General features: G+C 36.1%; 1 protein-coding gene across 1 annotated transcript in view; it reads right to left on the bottom strand.

The window, feature by feature from the left end:
- LOC124424053 overlaps positions 1-22,500 on the bottom strand; it is a 235,413-nt gene that overhangs the window by 30,479 nt on the left and 182,434 nt on the right. The window contains exons 5-8 of the mRNA XM_046962543.1: positions 6,246-6,313; positions 5,877-6,137; positions 4,184-4,405; positions 157-397 (exon numbers count right to left, since the gene is read on the bottom strand). Of these exons, the coding sequence (XP_046818499.1) occupies positions 157-397; positions 4,184-4,405; positions 5,877-6,137; positions 6,246-6,313 (792 nt within the window). The remainder of the gene's footprint in view (positions 1-156; positions 398-4,183; positions 4,406-5,876; positions 6,138-6,245; positions 6,314-22,500) is intronic.

The raw sequence follows: 22,500 nt of genomic DNA, 5'->3' as shown, positions 1-22,500 counted from the left end.
TAATTCCATCTACTTTTCCTTCACCTAATACTTTTACACTTATATTATCCTTGAAATAGACGCTAAGCCGGAGAAAGAATTGAATTTACATTTTAAGAATGAAATATATATTATATGTACGCATATCATGATTTTTATTTGGATATGAGAACTCACCAGTCACGTGTAGCTTTGGCGACAAACATCATTTGATCGTAAGTATGCGTCGCCGATGAGTAATGATGATGATGATCCTCGATTGGTACCGTCGCATGACAGGCTAATCGAGTCTCGTTTCGATCGAGAATCGTCAGGTTGTATGTCGAGGCTAAGAGACGTGAAGCCATTCGATCCAACGCCACCCATGACTTCGGTGCCACAACCCATGAAGGGTAAGCGCACCGTTCCGTCATATATTCTGAAATACGAAAATATTGAAAAATGTTTAATTGATCGATACACGAAAACGAAGAATCAAAAAGAAAAAAAGAAAAAAGAACGAAAGATAAGAACGTTCTCTTTTATTTTCATCCAATTGGATAGATCCGTTGGATTCGTGTTACAACATCGAGAGAAAAAAAAAGAAAAAAAGAATAAATAATTCAATACTTCCAAAATATTTCCTTGTTTCCTTCTTTCCGTTCATTATCCAAAATGTCAACGATCAAAATACAGAGTGGCCATTGTATGACCGAAGAGTTTGAAAAAATCATAACTTTTTCATTTTCAATCTTCTCAATTTTTTTTTTTATAATTGTTTTTGTAGATTATATTAGTATCCCTTTGGAGATTAAAATGATGACGTACAATGCTTAGCGATAATAAAAAAAAATTAAAACGACATATGTTCGTAAAAGTTACTATCGTTTCATATCATTCAGTCGTCTTCCAATGCTCATCCTGTATGTGAAGATGACAATAACAAAAAAAAAAAAAAAAAGAAAGAAAGAAAAAAGAAAATTACACGCAATCTGCGCGTACACGTATATCTATCAAAATACAATACACGGATAAATAAATCGATCGAATGGATAAAATTCAACGATAATACGACTTATTTGATATAAAAGTAATAGAGATATGTAGAATATCGATGAAGGAACATCTAATTCCTATCTACTCCTTCTTTCATCTTCTCACGCGAGCCCTTGCTTATGATATCCCGCGATGGCTTAGAAGACGCCAGGAGTATTTGTGTTGTCGCGACGAGAAGCTCTGTTTATTTGCGCGTCCGAACGGAATTGCGCTAGCAAGGACGTTAGTGTGAGTAATACGCTCTTCATCCGACGTGTGGAAGGGGAAACGAAAGGAGCTTCGGAGTTGCCGGAGATCCCGGGGCTAATCTGCCTTCTGGAAAGTTTAAATGGAAACGCCGAGAACTGGGCTCGATGTGAGCGAAAGAGAGACAGAGACAGAGACAGAGACAGAAACAGAGATGGAGATAGAGAGAGAGAGAAAGAGAGAGAAAAGAGGGGTGAGGAGGATAACGAAACATCCGGGGTGCCGTTGCGAGCCGATGAAAAATTTTTAAGCTGCTTATCGCTCCAGTCGAATTTATTGCGGCCCACGTACGGCAACGATTTCGAAATATTAATTCCGTGCCACGCGTACGGCTCGCCAAACCGTTGGTGAAGGCAATTCGTGAGAGAAAAATAGATAGATAGATAGATAGATAGAGAGAGAGAGAGAGAGAGAGAGAGAGAGAGAGAGAGAGAGAGAGAAAGATAGAAAAGTGAATCGTACGTTTCACGATTGAATGCCATGATTTTTCAGTGCTGAAAGCTGAGAAAAGAGAGAGAAAGAGAGAGAAAAAAAGTGGGTAATCCAGTACGAAAATTACACGAATGCGTGTTTCTATGGTATTTGGAAGATCGGTATAGATAATCTTACTTTACTATTCTATTTGTCGACGTCGAAATCAAATAAAACGAGGGATTACAAAAGGTCCATAACAATTTTTTGACAATTTTATCGTATGTAGCAACGTAATACGTCGAAACGTTGTTTTATTCGCCCAATGACACGTAAAGAAGGAACGTGTATAGTTCGAACGTGTTTTCTTCTTCAAGTGGAACTTGATCTTTGGTCGAAGAAAATCGTGAACCGGAAGATCGGTCGGGATGGATGGTAGAAGGAATGATAGGGGAAGGGGGTGGAGGGACTTGATATCGCGTATTATGTGATACACGTATGTAGTACGTGTCTACTGAAGTATATATACTAGAGAATATTCCAAGTAGCTGGTGGTGTCGATCACTCTAGTACTCTCGTGCTCTCTATCCTACACCGCTTTCCACAGGCAGCTTCATAGTTTACGTGCTCCGTTTTGCTATGCTCCAATACTACATCCATTCTACATCGTCAGTCTATGTACTTGCATCTTCGTCGAAACTCGAATCTTCGCTTCGAGTCGATATAGGTGAAACCGAGCAGAACTTCAATTTCACCTTTACGATTGACTAGAGATATTCTCGATCGAGATTTCGAATTAATCCGTAAGCAAATTCATCTCTTGTCCGAAAGGATAGAACAAAGAACGGACGGAAATATTTGTTCGTCTTTATAATGATGTATGTATGTATATATATATATATTTTTTTTTATATTATATATAGAAGGCAATAATATATATGAGTATGAGGTTTATAAATACATATTTGAGATAAATAGATAAATATATGAGTATCGTTTGTCGATATACGAAGGCAAAGTTGTATTATCTTTGAAAATAATTTTCCACGAATGATTTCGATTATACGAACGCGGCCGCAAAGTTTTGTCATCCATTTACCTCACATTTATTTTCCAAGTTTCGAAAAGGTTTCTGTCTGTTGATCGGCCATCCCCGTTCCGTTGATCGGTCTGATAGATTTGTTTTTTAATAAATTAATTCAATTTTATATTACGTCGTTGGGAAAACGACTATGCGAGAAGAGGAGGGCACACTCACGAATATGTCTGTGTATGTATTTATTTAAATGATTTTGTAGATGATTTTACAATTTGATTACTCCGTCCTCCGTCTCTTTCTCTCTCTCTTTCTCTCTCTCTTGTGCTCCGCACTCATTTTCCTCCATTATTATTATACATCGGTGTATTCTGTTATTTTGTAATCTACTACGTTTCCGCACGTTTAAAATTCATTTCTAGAGTTTCCAATTTTACAACAGATGCCAATTGATGAAATATTTTCCCGGATAATAGAATGAGGAACAACGTTGAACCGCTTTTAAGTCAATCTCGGCCATTTGCTTGAATTTCGATGAAGTTTTCCTTAGACGTACTAGACTTCATCCATCATAGTCTTCGAGAGTTACAAAGCAATCTTCGAGCATGAGACGACGCGCACAGATTACTTGACTCGACCTGCGACCTGTTTTATTTCGCGAGACCGATGACCTCGTCGAATCGATAGATAAGTAAGATAAGTAAGTTTAATCGTATCAAACAAATCCGTTTTACATTTTTCGTTAGATAAAAAAAAAAGAAGAAAAAAAAAGAAGAAGACAAAAGACAGGAGAAATCAATGACATCTATTATTAAAATGAAAAACGAAGAATAATATTTTTTATATCTCGCAAATGACAAACTTGAATACCTACGTATAAGATTAACTGAAAGCTAACGTATAAGATTAACGAAAAAAGGTGTTACGAAGTTGAAAAGCTTCAAAGTTGGGACGTACGTATAACTTTTGAAGTAAAGATCCTCGTAAAAGTCTTAACAAGTGACAAAGACAAGAGTAATATTTCCGACGGCAACGTGCGAGTAAGTTCATTAAGATTTGGAAGAGTTGAAAAAGTGATTTTTCTATTACGAAAATTTACGTTGAAAAATAAAAAACAGGGTAATTAGGATAGAGTTGTCGAATAAAAAAAAAAGAAAAAAAAAAAAAAAAGAAAAAAAATAAGAATATAAAAAAAATACAAAAAGAAACGTTTAGAAAGATTAAACATGTCGGATGTATTAAACGTCGAACGTTACAAAATTTTCAATATTGTCTTACGTATCGTATTTTGTAGAATATATGAGACATGTAATATACAAAATGATTTTGACATATTTTTTCCCAAGGAATTTTTCTACGACTGAATGATCGAGCGCAAGGAAATTCTTTGACAAGAAAAAAAGAAAAAACAAAAAAAAAAAGAAAACAATAAACGTCAAGATCGAGGAAGAAAAATTTTTTTCAAATCTTACTTACTCTGTTTCATTTTGAACGTCTTTGCAGCCTCCGTGATGCTAAGAAGGCCGGTACAAGTGGCGTCTCCGCTTTGTGCCATGTGCCACGTGTTGTTCGAGCCTCTGGTGTATATAAAACACCTGTAGCTTTCCTCGTCGTTCGTCTTACGATCACCGTACAAACGTGCTACCATATAATTCGTACTGCCCTCTCTCCAGGTCGCCAAACATTCTAATTGGACGTCTAGACGAACAGAAGAAAGAGAAAAAAAAACGAAAAAAAAAAAAATAGAAGACAAAAAACAATATTACAAAACAATGTTAAAAAACAATGTGTGATAATAAATATAGATTTTTTATCGAATAAAAATGTTACAATAACACGAAATAACGTTCGTTCGATTAACGATAATAATAATAATAATTTTTACGTCGGCGCATTCGTCAACGTCAACGATCCAATTCGTTCGTTAAATTAATCAAATTAAAGGAAAAATTGGCGATAATTAAAAAAAAAAAAAAACAATTGATACATCTATTTCCTTCGATTAATTCGATTTCATTAATACGAATCTCTTTCCTATTCTATATTTATCGTGATTTTAAAGATATTTTGTCATACAGAGAGAAATAATGTAACACGTCCAACAAATCGGAACCCTGACAATCTTATCACAATAAAAAGATTATTATTGCATCCTTGTCTCACGTGAGTTATTATTATTATATGTACGCGTAACTATTGTGAGACTTTATGTAAATTATAATAACCGAGATTACGTTCATTGAAGAAAAAAAAAGGAAGAAGAAGAAGTGAGAAAGAGAAAAAGAGAGAGAGAGAGAGAGAGAGAGAGAGAGAAACATATTCAATTTCTATCTCTTGATTTGTCGGGAAGGTACAAGCCGCATCAATGTCCATCGATGATTATTTTTCAAATTCATTTCGATGGAGGCAGACGCCAACAAATGATAACTGACAAGGCCATTAATCATTCATCATGACCGTCGATATAGATTTATTGATTATGTTACAAGACTCGCAAGAGACTTATGTCAAACAAGCAAATTACTGATGCACTTTTCCAAAAAGATTCTCTCTTATCCTTTTTCTTCTTCTTCTTTTATTTCTCTCTCTCTCTCTCTCTCTCTCTCTTATTCCTTTCCTTTTCCTTTTCTTTCTTTTTTCATTACCAAAAGGGACTTTTACGCGAGCTTTATACCATCCGGTACGATAAAGAGAAGGAGCGACGGTACCTGCTCGAAATAATACGACGAAATAACTGCGCGAGACACGAGAATACGTTAAATACTTTCCTGCTTGCGGCCAACGCGGAAAGTTTTCTATAAAAGGGCCACGTGTTTGCACTTCTCTACCAACCTCTCTCTTTCTCGCTCTCTCTTTCTCTCTCTCTCTCTCTCTTTTTCTCGTACACATTTACACACACATACACACATACTCTTCATTATTGAAGTTTTAAAAGTTCGCGAAAGAGTACGGAGACTGACGGAAATTTTGCTCTGAGTTTCGACGTTATAATTTTAAATATAAAAAGAAAGAAAAGAGAGAAAGAGAGAGAAGGATAGAGATAAATAGAGAGAGATAAAAAGAGGGAGAGAGGGAGAGAGAGAGAGAAAAAGAGAGAAATACCTTCTTCTAAGTAATCGATAACTACTCTCGATCGAGAAATGAAAAATGAAAAAAAGAAAGAACTGACCTACGCTTTCGGAGGAACGGACATTGGCGCAAGCCTGATAACGCAAAAGCAAACGGGACTCTTGCGTGCAAACTTCGGCACGGGAGAGTGGCCAATTACATTCGCCGTCTCCCTGACTGTAAGTGAACTCCAAAGGTCCCTTTATAGGACAGGGTAAGGGTGCTGCTCCCGTTCGAAATAGGGAGATCAAAATGGCATCGCTTGTTAGGTAACTGCAAATAATCTCAAGACTTGGTTCCGGCGATTCGATCGTGCAATAAGCTGAAAACATATAAATACGTCATTTTAGATGTATAACAGAGAAATATATTATGTATTAGGAAATAAGAATGAAAATTAAATCATTTTATATCGTTGGTTTTAACTTACTTTCTTTGTACTGCAATACGTTTGGATGTTTCTCGTGCATGACCATACACCTATAGCAACCTTCTTTCCTGTAACAATAACAACAACAACAATAAAATTCAGCTAAGATGTAAATGATATAATACCTCTCTTATATGTTAAACACACAAAGTATTCTCCATCTCAACTCGTTTTTTTATCTTCTATCTTAGAGATATCCCTCGAGAATGAAAGAGAAGGGAGTCTTTGTAAGATATATATATATATATATATATATACACATATATACACAAATATATACACACAAGTATAGGTAAATACTTAGGTAGAACATAAATATGCGAATGTGAATGAGTTTTCTTATTAAATAAAAGAAACGAATTAAAAGTATTACCCGAAGATCATTAAAAGCCTAAACACGTTAATCTCGCTTCCTTGCTTCCTTCCAAGATTGAAAACTTTCAATGCGGTAAAGCCCGCCATCATCGGTGCAACCACTATTACTGCAGCTAAAGTAGTTGTAGCAATAGCCCGGAAGGATATCGGACTGACGGACAAGACAAAGGTAAACTTCGACTTAAGCTACGTTCAGAGAAAAGGAGAGAAGAAGAAGAAGAAATAGAGAGAGAGAGAGAGAGAGAGAGAGAGAGAGAGAGAGAGAGAGAGAAGGTGACTCACGAAGTGGTACAGAGAAGACTAGGAGAGAGGCGACAGAATGGTTTGCGCTTGACTGAGAAGGGAAGGGGACTTAGGAGAAAGGAGTCTACTGGGAGTAGCAGAAGGTAGAAGAGAAATCGTAGACCGGAGGCTAAGTAAGCTAGGTGCCAACTAGTAAGGACAAGACAAGTTTGAAAACTTTTAAGTAGCTACGCGATACTACTTGGACTTATAGTCTCCCCCTCTCTCTCTCTCTCTCTATCTCTTTCTCTCTTTCGTTCTCTATTGCGTTTCGTAGTTTGTCTTTTCGGCGTGTACAAATGCTACCGTGCCGTACTCACGTTTGTATAGAAGGCCTAGTATGGGTGCAAACATGCGAAGAATGATTAACAGAATGAGAGAAAGAGAGAGAGAGAGAGAGAGAGAGAGAGAGAGAGAGAGAGAGAGAGAGAGAGAGAGAGAGAGAGAGAGATGGAAGGTAACGATGTAGCGTGCGATAAGGACATAAGAAGCACGCGAGTTCGTTTGAGCTTTCTCATTTCTAACCTTCCCAGTCGATTCTCTAGGTATACCGCGTAAATTAGCTTTGAGAATATGGCGAAGTTTCCTAGCGAAGGTGTCGCGATACAGAAATTCTCAGTGTCTCCTGGGTGCATCACGAATAAATCGAGAGAGTGTGAGAGAGAGAGAGAGAGAGAGAGAGAGAGAGAGAGAGAGAGAGTTCCTTTACGATATCTTATTACGATACGAAAGATATTAAACTTAACCGACAATAAGAAATAAACGATTCCCCGATGTCTGTATTTACGTCTGTCGTGATCTATCTTGGAAGGAAGAGAAAAAAAACAGAGAAAAAAGGAGAAAAAGGAAAGGAAAGGAAGGGAAGGAAGGAAGGAAGGAAGAAAGAGGTTTAACATCAAAAAGTGACCAATCACCGTTAATTCCACGAAGAAAAAGAGAAAAATTTCATTCTAAGGACCATCGACAGCTTTCGAAAGAATACAAAAGCGATTCCCTTCTTCTCGTAGCTTTTGCCGCGGTAGATAATTAGCTCTAATTGACTCGAAGAAATTAATTATTCCGTTCCGTCTCTCTCTCAAGAAATAGAAGATTCTTCGGCGATCTTGAGAAAATACCGATAATTGCCGACGATGCAAATGCGAATTCGGTTAAATGCTAACAGCAAAGAATAATCAAGGTAGATCCCATGTTTTCTTTTTCTTTTTCCTTTTTTTTCTCCTTTTTTCCATCCCACACTTTCTTCCCGCTGTAAGAAAAGAGATAACAAATGGATGAGCAATTAACAAACCACGTTCGCTAATTTTTGCATTAGATTCTTGCATTAGATTTTTGCATTAGATTTTTGCATTAAATGTAGTGTTTCAATTTTAATATCTACTCGTTCATGTTTCTGATAGCAAAAACAAAAAAAGAAAAGAAAAAAAAAAAGAAAAAAAGAACAAAACAAAGAGAAAAAAAAAGAAAAAAGAAAAATGACATTAGATCACTTCCAATCGATTCCTTCTTCCCTTTCTTTTTGCTCGCCCCCTCACCTCCGCCCTGCTCTCCCTATTCTAATATCCGTCGAGTCGATTACGTCGACTGTATAATAACGGATTCGTTCGTTCGTAAGAGAAATTCGAAGTTCGAACGAATGAGATAATAGATTCGTTTTACGGTATAATAGTCGCGTCTTAATATTCGTGAGACGAGGATAAAGAAAATGTCGTCCAAAGAAACGACGTTGAAAAATAAAATAAAATAAAATAAAATAAAATAAAATAAAATAAAATAAAATAAATAAACAAACAAACAAATAAATAAATAAATAAATAAATAAATAAATAAATAGATAAATAGACAGATAGATAGATATATAAATAGATATATAAGTAGGTATATACGGATAAATAAAGAGAAGAAAACAGGAGAGAGAGAGAGAGAGAGAGAGAGAGAGAGAAAGAAAGAAAGAGAGAAATAGAAGAGATGGAAAAGGCGGAAGTTCTAATGGCGTTAAAATGGCGGCTACGTCCAGTTAAGGTACGTTCGAATTGAAAATTGTGGGTGAGGTAGGAAGGAAATCTGTGCCGGAGCACTCGTTATTGAGGACTTTCCAACGCTCGTTCAAAGCACTCTCGCAGAAAACTCCGTTTTGCGCTTACACACGCACACAAACACACAAACACACATACACACACACATGCATACTCATATATAGAGACTAACACGTAAGAATGTAAGAACGTTGTTAGCCACACTCGCGTTTTCACGCGTGCAACCTCGACTCCAACATTATCAGAGAAAGTCGGACGGTGCGTGCGAGCCACGTTTAACCTGTACTTTCCGCTTATAAGGAGCTCTGAAAACCACGAGCTTGCATTTTTCTCTCTCGGTCTATTGTTTTCTTTTCTTTTTTTTTCCCTTCTCCCTTTTATTTTCTTCGCTTTCCCTCTCTCTCTCTCTCTCTCTCTCTCTCTCTCTCTATCCCCCCCCCCCTCTCTCTCTCTCTCTCATTTTAACGCAAACTTAAGAAAAACGTTCGCGTTGTTCTCTCGACCACAGCTTTTTTACCTCATTTTTATTATTTTCATCTCTCTCTCTTTCTCTCTCTTTTTTATTTTTCTTTCTTTCCTCGATTTTTACATCGAGCATCGTTTCACCTTTGGAACGAACGTATAGTATATATATATATATATATATATATATATATATATATATATATATTTATATTTAACTCTCTCTTTCACTCTCTCTCTCTCTCTCTCACACTCTTTCTCTCTTTCTTCTTTTAAGAACACTCGTAGAAAAATTGCGACGATTGAGACTACGCAGGATATTGCATAAATCGACGTTGAAAAATGCACGATCTCACGCGTTAATTGTAACAGTCAACATCATGATTTTTTTTTTATAGAGAATGTATGTATGTATGTATGTATGTATGTAGGTATGTATCTACATACGTACGTACATAATTATGTATTATATATTTCTGTCTTTTCAAATTCATTTGATAGAAGTGAAAAGAAATCGAGCGAGGGAGAAATGGATAAATGCTCTTAACGTACGTAAGTACATAAGTACATACGTACGTAGTACGTGTATGTATCTATGTATTTATGTCTATGTATGTATGTATGAATATATATGCTATATAGTAGCTAAGTGAGGGTTATTATAGAGGGGAGTCGTTGCGACGGAAAAGAACGTAATCTCGTTGACCCAATTTTTCTCGTTACCGTCGCAAAGTGCCGAGCCGTTTTCCAGGACTATCGAGCACGGTCTCAAGTTAAAATAAGCGAGAGAGACAGAAAAAAAGGAGAGAGAGAGAGGAAAAGAGAGAGAGAAAGAGAGAGAGAAATACTCTTTCAATTGCCGTTCATATTTCAACCACAATTGTTTTGCGATAAATTAAATCGATCGTCAAGTAGCAAAACGATATCAATAAATACGTAAATCGTAAATGGAAATATAAACTTCCGATCATGAATCAAAATAAAATAGAAATTGGCTTGAATTGGTTCGAGGTTGAAAAAAAAAAACGAAGATCTTTGATCGAGTACTTAAGATCCAACCGGATCCTTCTTGAGAACGTGATGCTTTTTAAATTGGACGTTTAATAATTTTTATAATACGTTTCTCAGGTCTCTTTTATATTGCGAAACGTTAATATATCACGTATTATATAATAGTAATAATAATAATAATAATAATAATAATAATAATAATCATATTAAAAGTAAAAATAATACTTATTATACGAATTACTTACCCGCTTTTGTTAAAATTAAGTACAAATACAAAGAAATGAAAAAGAAGGCATAAATAAATTATATATTATGCTGAATTAGTGTTGAGTTATTTACTTCAATTTCTCGACAGGGTTATATATATGTATATATGTATATATATATATATATATATATATATATATATATGTAATTATTTATTATATTATATATTTGTTGGAATATTTGTAAAACTTGCCATTGCTTTCACAATATGATTCTTGAAAAGTTTTATAAAAATAGAAACGGTTTTATGAAATATATATATATATATATATATATATATATATATATGTATATATATGTATATATATTTGTTGGACGAAACCATTTGAAGGAATTTTTAATATTAATAAAGAAAGTATGCTTTATCGAGAGAAAATACGAAGAAGTTAGTACAACCTCTTGTCGATTATAAAACAAACGAGCAAACATCCTTAGACGAGTAGCGCGTGCACGTCGCGTCCGTGCTTTCGTCCGTCATTTGCAATTCAGAGAGTCGTGAAGTTTCTGCATGTTCTGATCATACTACTACACCACTAACACAAGCAACCAAACACGAGTTCAACTGCATAGCCAAAGACGATTTGTCCTGACTCCTCGTCCTCGTCTTCATCCTCGTCTTCTTCGTTTTCGTCTTCGTCGTCGTTGTCGTTTCTACGATCACATTTACGAAACTATCGTGGAAACGAAGGCACGAGGACCACTCTCTAAATCCTTCCTCTTCTCTGTCTTACATTTCGTAGCCACAAATAGCTTTAGCCACAGTTAAATGCTGCTCGCGGCAACGCTACCCGCTCAAAACTCTTTCCCGATCGATCCAATTCCTTTCTAAAAGGCTTTTCTACAAATTAGAGAACGTTCTCGTGGCTTTCACGCCGAACGATTCCGATCCTCGTTAACCTAACCAAGTGATTTTCCAAAAGTACATTAATGTATTAACGTGTCTCCTTACCTCTTCCCTTTTTACTCGGATTATTTCAAAATAATTGAAAATAAATAAATCTTTATTTTTGCGCTTTTCTCTTCTTTCTTTTTATTTTTCTTCTTCTTCTTCTTCTTCTTGTTTTTCGACTTATTCTTTTCAGTTTAGAAGAATAGTCAGTCAGTTTACGAGAATGTCTGCTTACAACTGGGATCATTAAAAAAAAAAAGAAAAAACTGCGAATATCGATTTACGTCGGTTTAGATACTTGCAGAAAAAGAAGAAGATATATATATATATACACAGAGAGAGAGAGAGAGAGAGAGAGAGAGAGAGAGAGAGAGAGAGAGGGAGAAGGAGAGATAGAAAGAAAGAAAAAGCTCGACGGCTTGTCTTCTCTCGTTTTATTATCGTTACTCAACGGTATCGTCGCATCGATCGTAAGAAACACGAAAGACAAGAGAAATTCTTTTCGCAATTTTGCCATGTCAATTTTTCTTCCTCGTTCTACAACGTTTCACGTTGAACAAGAGGAAGAAAGGGAGAGAGAGAAAGAGAGAGAGAGAGAGACGACTAAAACGAATCTAATAAAAAAAGAAAAAAAAAACATTAACTCGAAATCAGACGCATTGAACATATATATATATATATATATATATATATATATATATATATATATATATATATATCTGCATTTTGCAAAATGCGATGGTTAAGGATACAAACGAAAAGGAGTGTAAGAAAAAGAGAAAAAGAAAAAGAAGAAAAAAGAATAGAAAAAAAAAGAAAAAAAAAAGAAAATACTAATAATCGAGGTTCGCAAAGCCACGATGGGAAAACAACGAGCGGAATTTCGCCGACGAGCCGCACACGATCGTCAACGGATAAGCGGAAAAGTACCTACGATGCTTCGTCGATTTGCAAGCTCAATAACGAACGAACGAACGAACGAACGAACGAACGAACGAACGAACGAACGAATGAACGAACCAACGAACGAATGAACGAACGAACGAACGAATGAACGAATGAACGAATGAACGAATGAACGAATGAACGACCGGCAGGTAGGAGCGGGCAGGCAGGCAGGCAGGCAGGGAAGCAAGCAAGCAAGCATGCAGGTCGATGAGCTTTTGTCGCAACGCGACCGCGTAAATAAATCATGACGAGGCGCGCGTAGTCATTTATCTACCGGCACGATCTTCGTAACATCGATACCGTGCTTTATCGGCGTTCGCGATAATAACGTTCTCTCGTGACGAGCAAGGACGAGGGGGGAAGAGTGAGGATATACGTTTGCAACGATGAAAAAATAATACTAAAAGGTAGGGAAAAAATAAAGAGTGAGAGAAAGAGAGAGAGAGAAAGAGAGAGAGAGAGAGAGAGAGAGAGAGAGAGAGAGAGAGTAGCTAGAAAGAAAACGACGATAACGAATATATGTTATAATACAATTCATCGTGATTCGGAAACAAAAATTAAAGGAGTAAGAAAAAAAAAGTAATGGGAGAAGGACGATAGCAAAACGAGAGGAATTTTTTCTTCTCTTTTCCGATTTTCTTTTTTTCTTTTTTTTGCTTTTCTCTCTCTCTCTCTCTCTCTCTTTTTCTTTTTTTTTTTTTTACTCGCTCTTTCTCGTTCCGCGTAATCCACCTAAAATTCTTTCTATAAAATATCAAAAACGCTTTTCAACGACAGTTATGCGATCTCTGAGATTAGGAGGAGGGGAAAAACAAAAAAAAAACAAAAAAGGAAAAAAAAGAAAAAAGGAGAAAAGAGACAATAAAAAGAGGTGGGGAAAAAGAGAGAAGAAAGAGTACGATAGAAAACCGTGACGATGATAACTACAAAGCCTCGTTAATCTTCTCACATAGTAGGTGTATTACATTGTGGTAGTACGACATCGAAATCTAGGCTTACCCGATCTCCATCGATTCCTTTTCGAATGTCAGGGTTGAATGGTTCACGGCAATGGCTAATAGTTGTCCGACGATGCGTTTAAAATCGCTCGAGGAGCGTTCTATCGTTCCCGAGAATCGAACCGAAAAAAAATTTGTCCTCTTTTAACGAGTCGCGTTCTATATGGCCAAACAAGGACGAGAACTTTCCCTTATATTAAGTAGAGATAATTGTCTGGAACTGGGACGCGAATCATTTTACGTTTTTTTTTCCCTTTTTCATTTTCGTTCCTTTTGTTGTTTTTTCTCTCTCTCTTTTTTTTTTCCTTTTCTTCTCTTTTTTATTTTTTTTTTTTCTATTTTCGCCTATCCATTATCTACTCAACGAAGAAAACAGACGTTAAATTCAGACGAACGATGTCATCAACGAAATTTATTGTTCGTATCGTCAGGCATTGACGATCTTCTTCTTCATCATCAATATTCATGTGCCAACGATTCCCATCGATATCGTCTTATTTATTTAACTGTCGATCGGCAGAGCTCACTTACGTGAAGTCGAGTATTCACGTTTTAACGAGATGCCCCGTTAGAATTCCCAAGCTCCTTTCGATAATCTTCGCGCTCGATCGGATATGCCTTTCAGTATGACGATTAATAAGACGTTTGTATTATGAGAGAAAAAGATAGATAGAAATGGAGATGATTATTTTCCTTCTCTCTATAATACTTCCACTCTTATACACGTAGTACATTTTATTGTGGAAAAAAAAAAGAAGAGCGAAAAGAAAAAGAAGAAACGAGAGAAAGAGAAAAAGAGAAAAAGAAAGAAAAAAAAAAGAAAAGAAAAGAAAAGAAAAAAAAAGAAAGAGAGGAACGCTTTAATAAAATACGAGGGAGGATAGATAAACTCAGGAAGAAATTGGGGAAAATCGTTCGGGCTTGAAATATTTGACCTCCTTTTTCGAACGAATTGAAAAGAAAAGCGAACCGCGAAAAGGAGTAGTAAACGAGTAGCATGATTCAACTTCGATTGTTCACTCGATCCAAATTGCCGATCGAGGAGAGTAATTCTGTTTGCACTGTCTAATAGCCCGATAGCGTGTAAAGGTGATCCAACTGTCCCCCTCAACTCCTTTCTCTCTCTCTCACCCTCTTTCTCTCTCTTTCTCTCTCTCTCTCTCTATCTCTCTCTCTCTCTCTTCCTTGTTCGCTCCATTCGGCGCCCTCTGGAATGGTATCTACCAACAAGGTGCTTCCCTAAACCGTTCCCGGACATGGTTTATTGATTTCTCTAGTGCGTAAATACGCACGCCACTCCGTGCTCCGCACTAATGACGCACAAGAGAGAGAGAGAGAGAGAGAGAGAGAGAGAGAGAGAGAGAGAGAGAGAGAGAAACATAGGCCGCAAAGCAGAAGCGACATTTCCATGCATTATCATCTAATCATATCTACCTACCTACGTACCTATCCTACATCGTAAACGCATGCGTCAAGCGTTAATTATACATATGTATGTATATCTACGATATTTACGGAGGCCTTTTCCCGCAGTAAGATAAGAATCTTTAACGTTTCTAATGGTTTCACGATAAATATCATTGAAACAGTTATCACTATAAAAAGATCGTAGTAAAATTATACAATTCCTCGTATATCATATTTTAATATCTACTTTGAAACTAAATGTATATATATGCGTATGCATATGTGTATATGTATATATACATACACACCACATGTGTATGTATATATATACAGATTTCGTAGACGATAGAAATAAGAATAAATAGGATTTATCGCGACAAAGAATATTTAATACGATAATCGAAATGGCATAGATCTAAATTTAAAATGATCTTTCGACGTGAAATATGCAATATTAATAGGGACAATGGTTTTAAAACTAGATCATCTAGAAGTTTAAATTATTCTTAGATTCGTCTCGATGAATTTGTCATTTGGAAATTTCCTGCTCAAATAAATTGTTCAGAGAAATTTCTCTCTCTCTCTTTCTCTCTCTCTCGCTCTCTCTCTTTCTGAGTTTACTTTTCTGGCACACACACACACACACACACACACACACACACACACACACATATATATACAGACGGAGAGAGAGAGAAAGACATTAAATTAGACGAAAGAGATTTTCTCAAATGAAAATTCAGTCGGCCATTAAATTAGACGTATCCTATCGCGCGTTTTCGTATTGCGTTACAGTAAAGAGAAAGCAGAAGGTAAAAAAGGGGGAAAAAATGCACGTTGCGTACGAAACGAAAGAGAGAAAGAGTGTACAACGGACGAGGGTAGGTGATAAGGGGTAGGAGAGAATGGGAGGGGTAGGAGGAAGGGAGAAAAGGGAGAATTTAGTAACGCGATATTTTAGCTGGCTACAGGCATTGGCATAAAGCTAAAAACCTATCGCGTTACAAAAGCACGCGAGATACGTGGTAGAAATCGAAGTAATCCGCATACCGTCATATATTTCATCTGGACGAAAGAGAAAGAAAAAGAGAGGAAAAGAGAGAGAGAGAGAGAGAGAGAGAGAGAGAGGAGGGAGAGAGAGGGAAACCAAAGGAAGAAATAAACGTTATTTTTGACGTTCTCCAAACGAAAGTGCACCCGGTGAGAAAATTTATCGACGATTAAGGTAAGCGAAGGAGGCCCTTCTCTACGAGATACTAATTAAAAAGTTGCCCCTTCGGGGATTAATTTCATCGCGAGTTATATTACGTCCTTACTCCTGCCGCGTTACCGCAACTTCCGGAGTTACATCGCGGAAATTGCCGTAAAAAAAACGGGGGGAGATAAGGTAAAAGAGGATGGAGAGGAGGAAGAGAAGAAGAAGGGGAGAAGGAAGAAGAAGAAGAAGAAGAAGAAGAAAATGACGAGGATGAAGAGAGAGAGAGGGAGATAGACTTTTCGAACGAAAGTTGTCGGTAGTAAACAGGCAAGCGAGCGACACCTCTCTGATCTTTTTAAACTCCTTAAACTATTCGTGCATCCAGGAACGTATCTAAATTTTGACATTAACTATAATACGACGTTGAGAGTTAGACGTTGTTAATAATGAAATGATAAGCGAACGGTGACCAGTTAATACTAAAACAGCGAAGCTCGTTGATGCTAGACGCAAAGTCTCGAGAAGTTTCTCGCGACTACGATACGTTCGTTAATGCGAATTCTACGAATAAATACTATATATATATATATATATATATATATTTTGTCCTTCCAGAGGAGCAAAACATATCCCATCCTATCGTTCTTACGTCGAACTGTTTAAACCACTATGCTCGATGATGCAAAACACGTTGAAGCGGCTTAGGAAATGCGAAGAGATGGGAAAAGAAAGAAGAAGAGGAAAAGAGAGAGGAAGGTGAAAGGGTCAGGATAGAAAACTTACTCCGTTACGATTTTCGAACGAAAAGACGAGATCATCCCCGTTATCAATTCTATTATATTATTTTAAAGTATAGATAAGAACTTCCATCTCTTTCTTTTTCTTTTTCTTTTCTTCTCTTTTTATTTCACACCTCGACATATCCTTCGGTAAATATATATATATATATATATATATATATATATATATATATATATATATATATATACGAGAATAACTTGGGTTATCTCGTCGTGAGATTGTTCGATTCGATTCGATTATAGTTTCGAACGGATGTACGTTTTAGTCGATCGTAATTCGTTTAATAAAGTATGTGGAAAGAAAAGAGAAACAACATAAAGACAGAAAGAGAGAAACGAGAAAAAACGGGATAAAGAGAGAAAGAGAGAAAGAGAGAAAGAGAGAGAAAGCACGGATAGATTTGGATTCTTAAACCTTCAGGAAAAGCCACTGCAAGGGTTGTTGCGCGCTCTCTTGTATTACACAAATGCAGGATTTTCTTTTCCTTTTCTTTTTCTCTTCTTTTCTTTTCTTTTCTTTTATTTTATTTTCTTTCGGACGAAAGAACGACGCTACACGGTTATTTCCTACCGGAGGAAGGAAGACCGAGAAACATACGATAGAATATTCGCTAGAAAAAGAAGAAGGAAAGAGAAAGAGAGAGAGAGAGAGAGAGAGAGAAATAGTAGTACATAAACGAAAGAGGATAGTAGAAAAGGAGAAAACGAAGAAACGTTCGAGACTAATGGAGAACGTTCGAACCTGGAAAATAAGCAGCGCCGATCCTTACGGCAGGATGCTTTTGCATTGAAATGTCGAGAACGAAAGAGAGAGAGAGAGAGAGAGAGAGAGAGAGATTGAACTTGTTGAAGAAAGAGAAGAGAACTACACACGTTTTACGTTCTTCTTCTTCTTTTTCTTCTTCTTCTTCTTTTTCTTCTTCTACTTCCTCTCTTCCACTTTTCCCAGCGTTCTCTCTCTTTATACCGGTATCTTCTTCCTCTTCCTCTTCTTCTTCTTCTTCTTCTTCTTCTTCTTCTCCTTCCTCTTCTTCTTCTTCTTCTTCTTACGAAGATGCAGCTTTTCTCAACGACCAACACCCTGAGTGATGTGAATGCTTCGAAAAAGAGCGGAAATACCTTTCAATACTAACCGCCTCGGTTACGCGGGCGCAGATGCGAGATAATCGACCACTTCGAAATTAGTTTCGAAATCCTCCTTTTATTTCGGAACCGAGAAGGAAATACGTTTCATCAGTAAGATTCAAAGCTCTTGCGTGGGACCAATGCGCAATGATTTCAATGTATCCTCCTCTTTTCTTTTTCGGTTTCTTTTCTTTTTTTTCTTTCTTTCTTTTCTTCTCTTTATATATATATATATATATATATATATATATATATATTTTTTTTTTTCTATCTTTTCTCATTATTTCTTCTTTTTTTTTGTTTCTCTTGTTTTTTTTTTGGTTTTCCTTTCTTTCTTTCTTTCAATCGCTCAAACCGATGACGTTTTAAATCGATAAAAGAAAAAAAAAAACGGGAACGAAAAAGGAGAAAGAATGTTATTTGAAATATATAAAGAAAAAGATTGAGATGTGGCTAATCACATTTAAAAACTATTACCAATCTCTTTAACAATGATCAAAGAGAAAGCTAGGTACGTCAAGTTCTTATTATTTCTTAACGTTCACATCAAAGGCATCAATTTCAATGTTCAACGAACGTCGCACATTACACATGATATTATACGGTAAGCTTGAAAAACGAGGCGAAAGGCACTCGCGAGAATTCACACACACATATATATATATATATATATATAATAGGTATGTATGTACGTATGTATGAGTATCGTCGAAAGGAAAGCTTTCGCAACACTTTTTTTTCGAACTCTTTCAACGTGGGTACCCGCAGGCCGTTGATTTAGCTATTTGCTTCTTCCAACTTTCTCGTTAGATACTCGTTCTCTTTCTCTCTCTCTCTTTCTCTCTCTCTCTCTCTCTAGTTTTACTCCTTTTCGATCGTTTATCTCTTTCTAAAAGCATCCTGATTTTGTATAGTCGATGAAACGAGAAAACTTAAAACATCTTGATTCTTAAAATTTAATTAACAATTAACCAAACGATCTCATTGTAAAAATTTCAATTTACTTTTCGTCGATTTGTTTTTCTGTCTGTCTGTCTGTCTGTTTCTCTCTCTCTTTTTCTTTCTCTTTTTCTTTCTGTCTTTCTCCCATTGGTAAAATGAAAGTAAAATAAATAAAATTATTTTTTACGAAAACAATGTCATGCGTAGAACAAACCACCATCCGCCACGCCATTCCGTTCTTTATACATATTTGATACAGAATTATTATTTTTGTAACGGGGCTATGAGTGGTTTGTTGCATACATACACCGCCACACTCGGCTGTTCATTGTTACTAAACTTTACGTTTGGAATGCACCATCGCGATTCACGGAAACCACATTTATTTGGGCCGACAGCGCGTATTAAATCGCTTTGTGATTCACGAGCAAGCGGCTTTCGTTCGTTTTCCTGTGCAATCCCAACGCTTATGCGATATCAAAGAAGGTTACTTGTATGAAAAAGAAAGAGAAAGAAAAAGAGAGAGAGAGAAAGAGAGAGAGAAAGAAAGACGAATAAAGAGTGAATTAGAACATATTTGCATGATCGCGATGTTATTATTATATGATCGCAAGAAAAAAAAAAAAAACCATCTCAAATTATATGAATTTTACAATATCACTGAAAGAAATTACGTATGAAAATATATTATTAAAATAAATATATTAATTCTAAAATTATCGAATTTTGAAACAAGAAAAAATAAGAAATAGAAGCAATTATATTTAAGTAGTATCTATCATAGATAGATATATTAAAGGAGTACGTATAACCAGTAGTATAAGACGTTCATTTGATCAGACGTTCCTTCTTAAAATTTTCTTTCCTGAATCATATTTTAATGTAGAAAAATCATTTTATAAGAGAACTTCGTAGATATATTTTTATCGATTATAGCTTCTATAATATTTGTATCTACCAGGTAACAAAGAGAGACATTAAAAAGAGAGAGAGAGAGAGAGAGGGAAAGAGAAAAAAGAAAGAAAGAGAGTCGAGTTATTTCACTCGCATTTATACTCCCGTTTAATGTGATTTCAGGAGCGTATGCGTGGTCACGATCGGCCCGGACCACTGTGATCGGTCTTCTGAAAACGTGCGTGCGCGTTACCAGACGCACGCGCATCCAATAAGCAAGAGAGACAGAGAGAGAGAGAGAGAGAGAGATACATAGGGATTCTCGAATAGCGTTAAAGGGAAACGGAGCAGGAGCATTGTTGGTTTTCCCGCTGGTGTTTGCAATAGCATAGCATTGTTGTGCGATGAATCCACCCTTCGACCGACCTACTCGACCACCCCCTGTCCCTTCTATTCCCTTCCTCACCAACCCCCCCTTTCTACCCACTTCTACCCATTTCATCCCTCTCTACTAGCCCGTGGGAGATGCACACACGACGGCCATACGACGAGAGTATCTCATATTAGCCGCTTAATTGTCTCTATTTGTCGTGGACCCAACAACGCCACGACGAAACCACCGTCACTAACCACCATACACCACGACGATGACGATGATGCGCCATTGAGGATTCCTAGGACTGACAATGAGCAGCTAGTTGATCCTCACGTTAGTCAATGGCGTTGTTAAAGGATATATGAAAATCTCACGGATGTTTTTTTTCTTTTTTTTCTTTGTTTTAGTAATTTATTGATACAAATGTTTAATCTTGAATCTCTGTTTTTTTTTTTTTTTGTAATTTATAATTAAAAATTCTTATCATTTTGCGGTGAATTTCGTTGATTAAACTTTGTATGAAACGTTCTCTTCGTGATATGAGATTAAAGTTTAGGCTATTAAATTGTTAAGAATGGGAGAATTTTAAATGAGTGAAAAAGATCGGGGTTTAGGAACGATGTAATATATAATATAAAAAAATGAGAGAGAGAGAGAGAGAGAGAGAGAGAGAGAGAAAAGGGAGGAAGGAATTGTGAAATTAATTACACTAGAAATGTATTGATTGAGTGATCTGTAATTGTGATTTGTGATCTGTATTCCGTGTGTCTGTGTTCTGTGTTTCCTTTTTGTGTTCTGTGTTTTGTATTCCGTGTATACAGATAGCGCGATGTTTAGCGTGCTTTCTACAAATCCTCCGAATCGATTTCAAAATTCGATCGCTCGTTAAAAAATGTTATTTCGTAAATATCAAAATATCAATGATTTTCTATTTTCCAATTAACAGATAATAAGCAGCACATTTTTAAATTTTTACAATCAAATTTTTACATTTTTACAACAATCTAGGTGACTAAGTCTAGCTAACTTAGACAGCGAAAATACTTTTATTTTACAAATTTGAATCATAGAAATCTCATCACGACATATATAATTTTGGTACGTATATTGCTTCAAAAAAAAAAAAAAAAAGAAAAACAAAAGGAAGTAAGAAAATATTTTTTTAAAACATCTGTCTGTTATGTCGAACGAACAGTGAAATATAAAAGTAAAACGTAATGACGTTCGATTGATGATAATCAATTCTCGAATAGATAAGAGATTGCGCCAATGTAATTGTCTCTCTTTTTTTCTTTTTCTTTTATTTCTTTTCCTTTCCTCTTTTTTCTTTTCCTCGTCTCTCTCCCTCTCTCTTTCTCTCTCTCTCTCTCTCTCTCTCTCTCTTTCTCTCTCTCTCTCTTTTTCTCTTTCACAGTACACCGTACATTTTTAGTTAATATCGTGAGTGTTATTGGAGCGTGGAAATTCAACGAAGTGCTTTTCCAAGAGAGTATTTTTCGAATGCGATGGCTTCAATCGAAATTGACAAAATAAATAAAAAAAAATAAAAAGGAAGAAAATAAAATAAAAAAAAAATAAATAAATAAAAAAAAATGAAAAACTAGAAACAAGAAAAAAAACGCACCCTTTTAACTCTTATCAATAATATAAAACGATTTGTATATGTAGATATATAACTCGTACTGAGAGAGAGAGAGAGAGAGAGTGAGAGAGAGAGAGAGAAAGAGAGAAAGAGAGATAGAGAAAGAAAGAGAGGGAGAGAGATAGGGGAAGGGTATTGCCACGATGTTTATCAATTTTATTCCGACGCTTAATTGGCGCAATTCCGTCCGGATATCGCAATATTTTTATGAAATCACTGCTTTATTTATTACAAGTGCTTAATCGAAACGGTCTGCGAACGAGCCAGAGTAATCTCGTTATGATCAATTTGCAACTCGCGAGCACATCGTGTTCCCGATGGAATGGAGTGGGACATAATATGCGATAAAGAAAAGAGAAAAGAGAAAGAGTAATGGGGAAAGAGGAAGAGGGAGAGAGAGAGAGAGAGAGAAAAAGGATATATAAAAGCTCATATATATATGTGTGTGAGCTTTTACTCGTCGATCGATGGATCATTCGTAAGATCGATTTATCTCGGAAAGAAAAAAAGAAAAAGGAGTTTTCGAGATAAGTAAGAATTGATATTGTCACAAAGAACGCGTTTAACTTTCGATTTAACGTCGGTTTTAATGTTCGATTTAAATGG

The sequence above is a fragment of the Vespa crabro genome, chromosome 5 (genome assembly GCF_910589235.1).
Source record: "Vespa crabro chromosome 5, iyVesCrab1.2, whole genome shotgun sequence".
Lineage (NCBI taxonomy): Eukaryota > Metazoa > Arthropoda > Insecta > Hymenoptera > Vespidae > Vespa > Vespa crabro.
The sequence above is the reverse complement of the archived record's forward strand: the minus strand, read 5'-3'. Positions and strand labels throughout refer to the sequence as shown.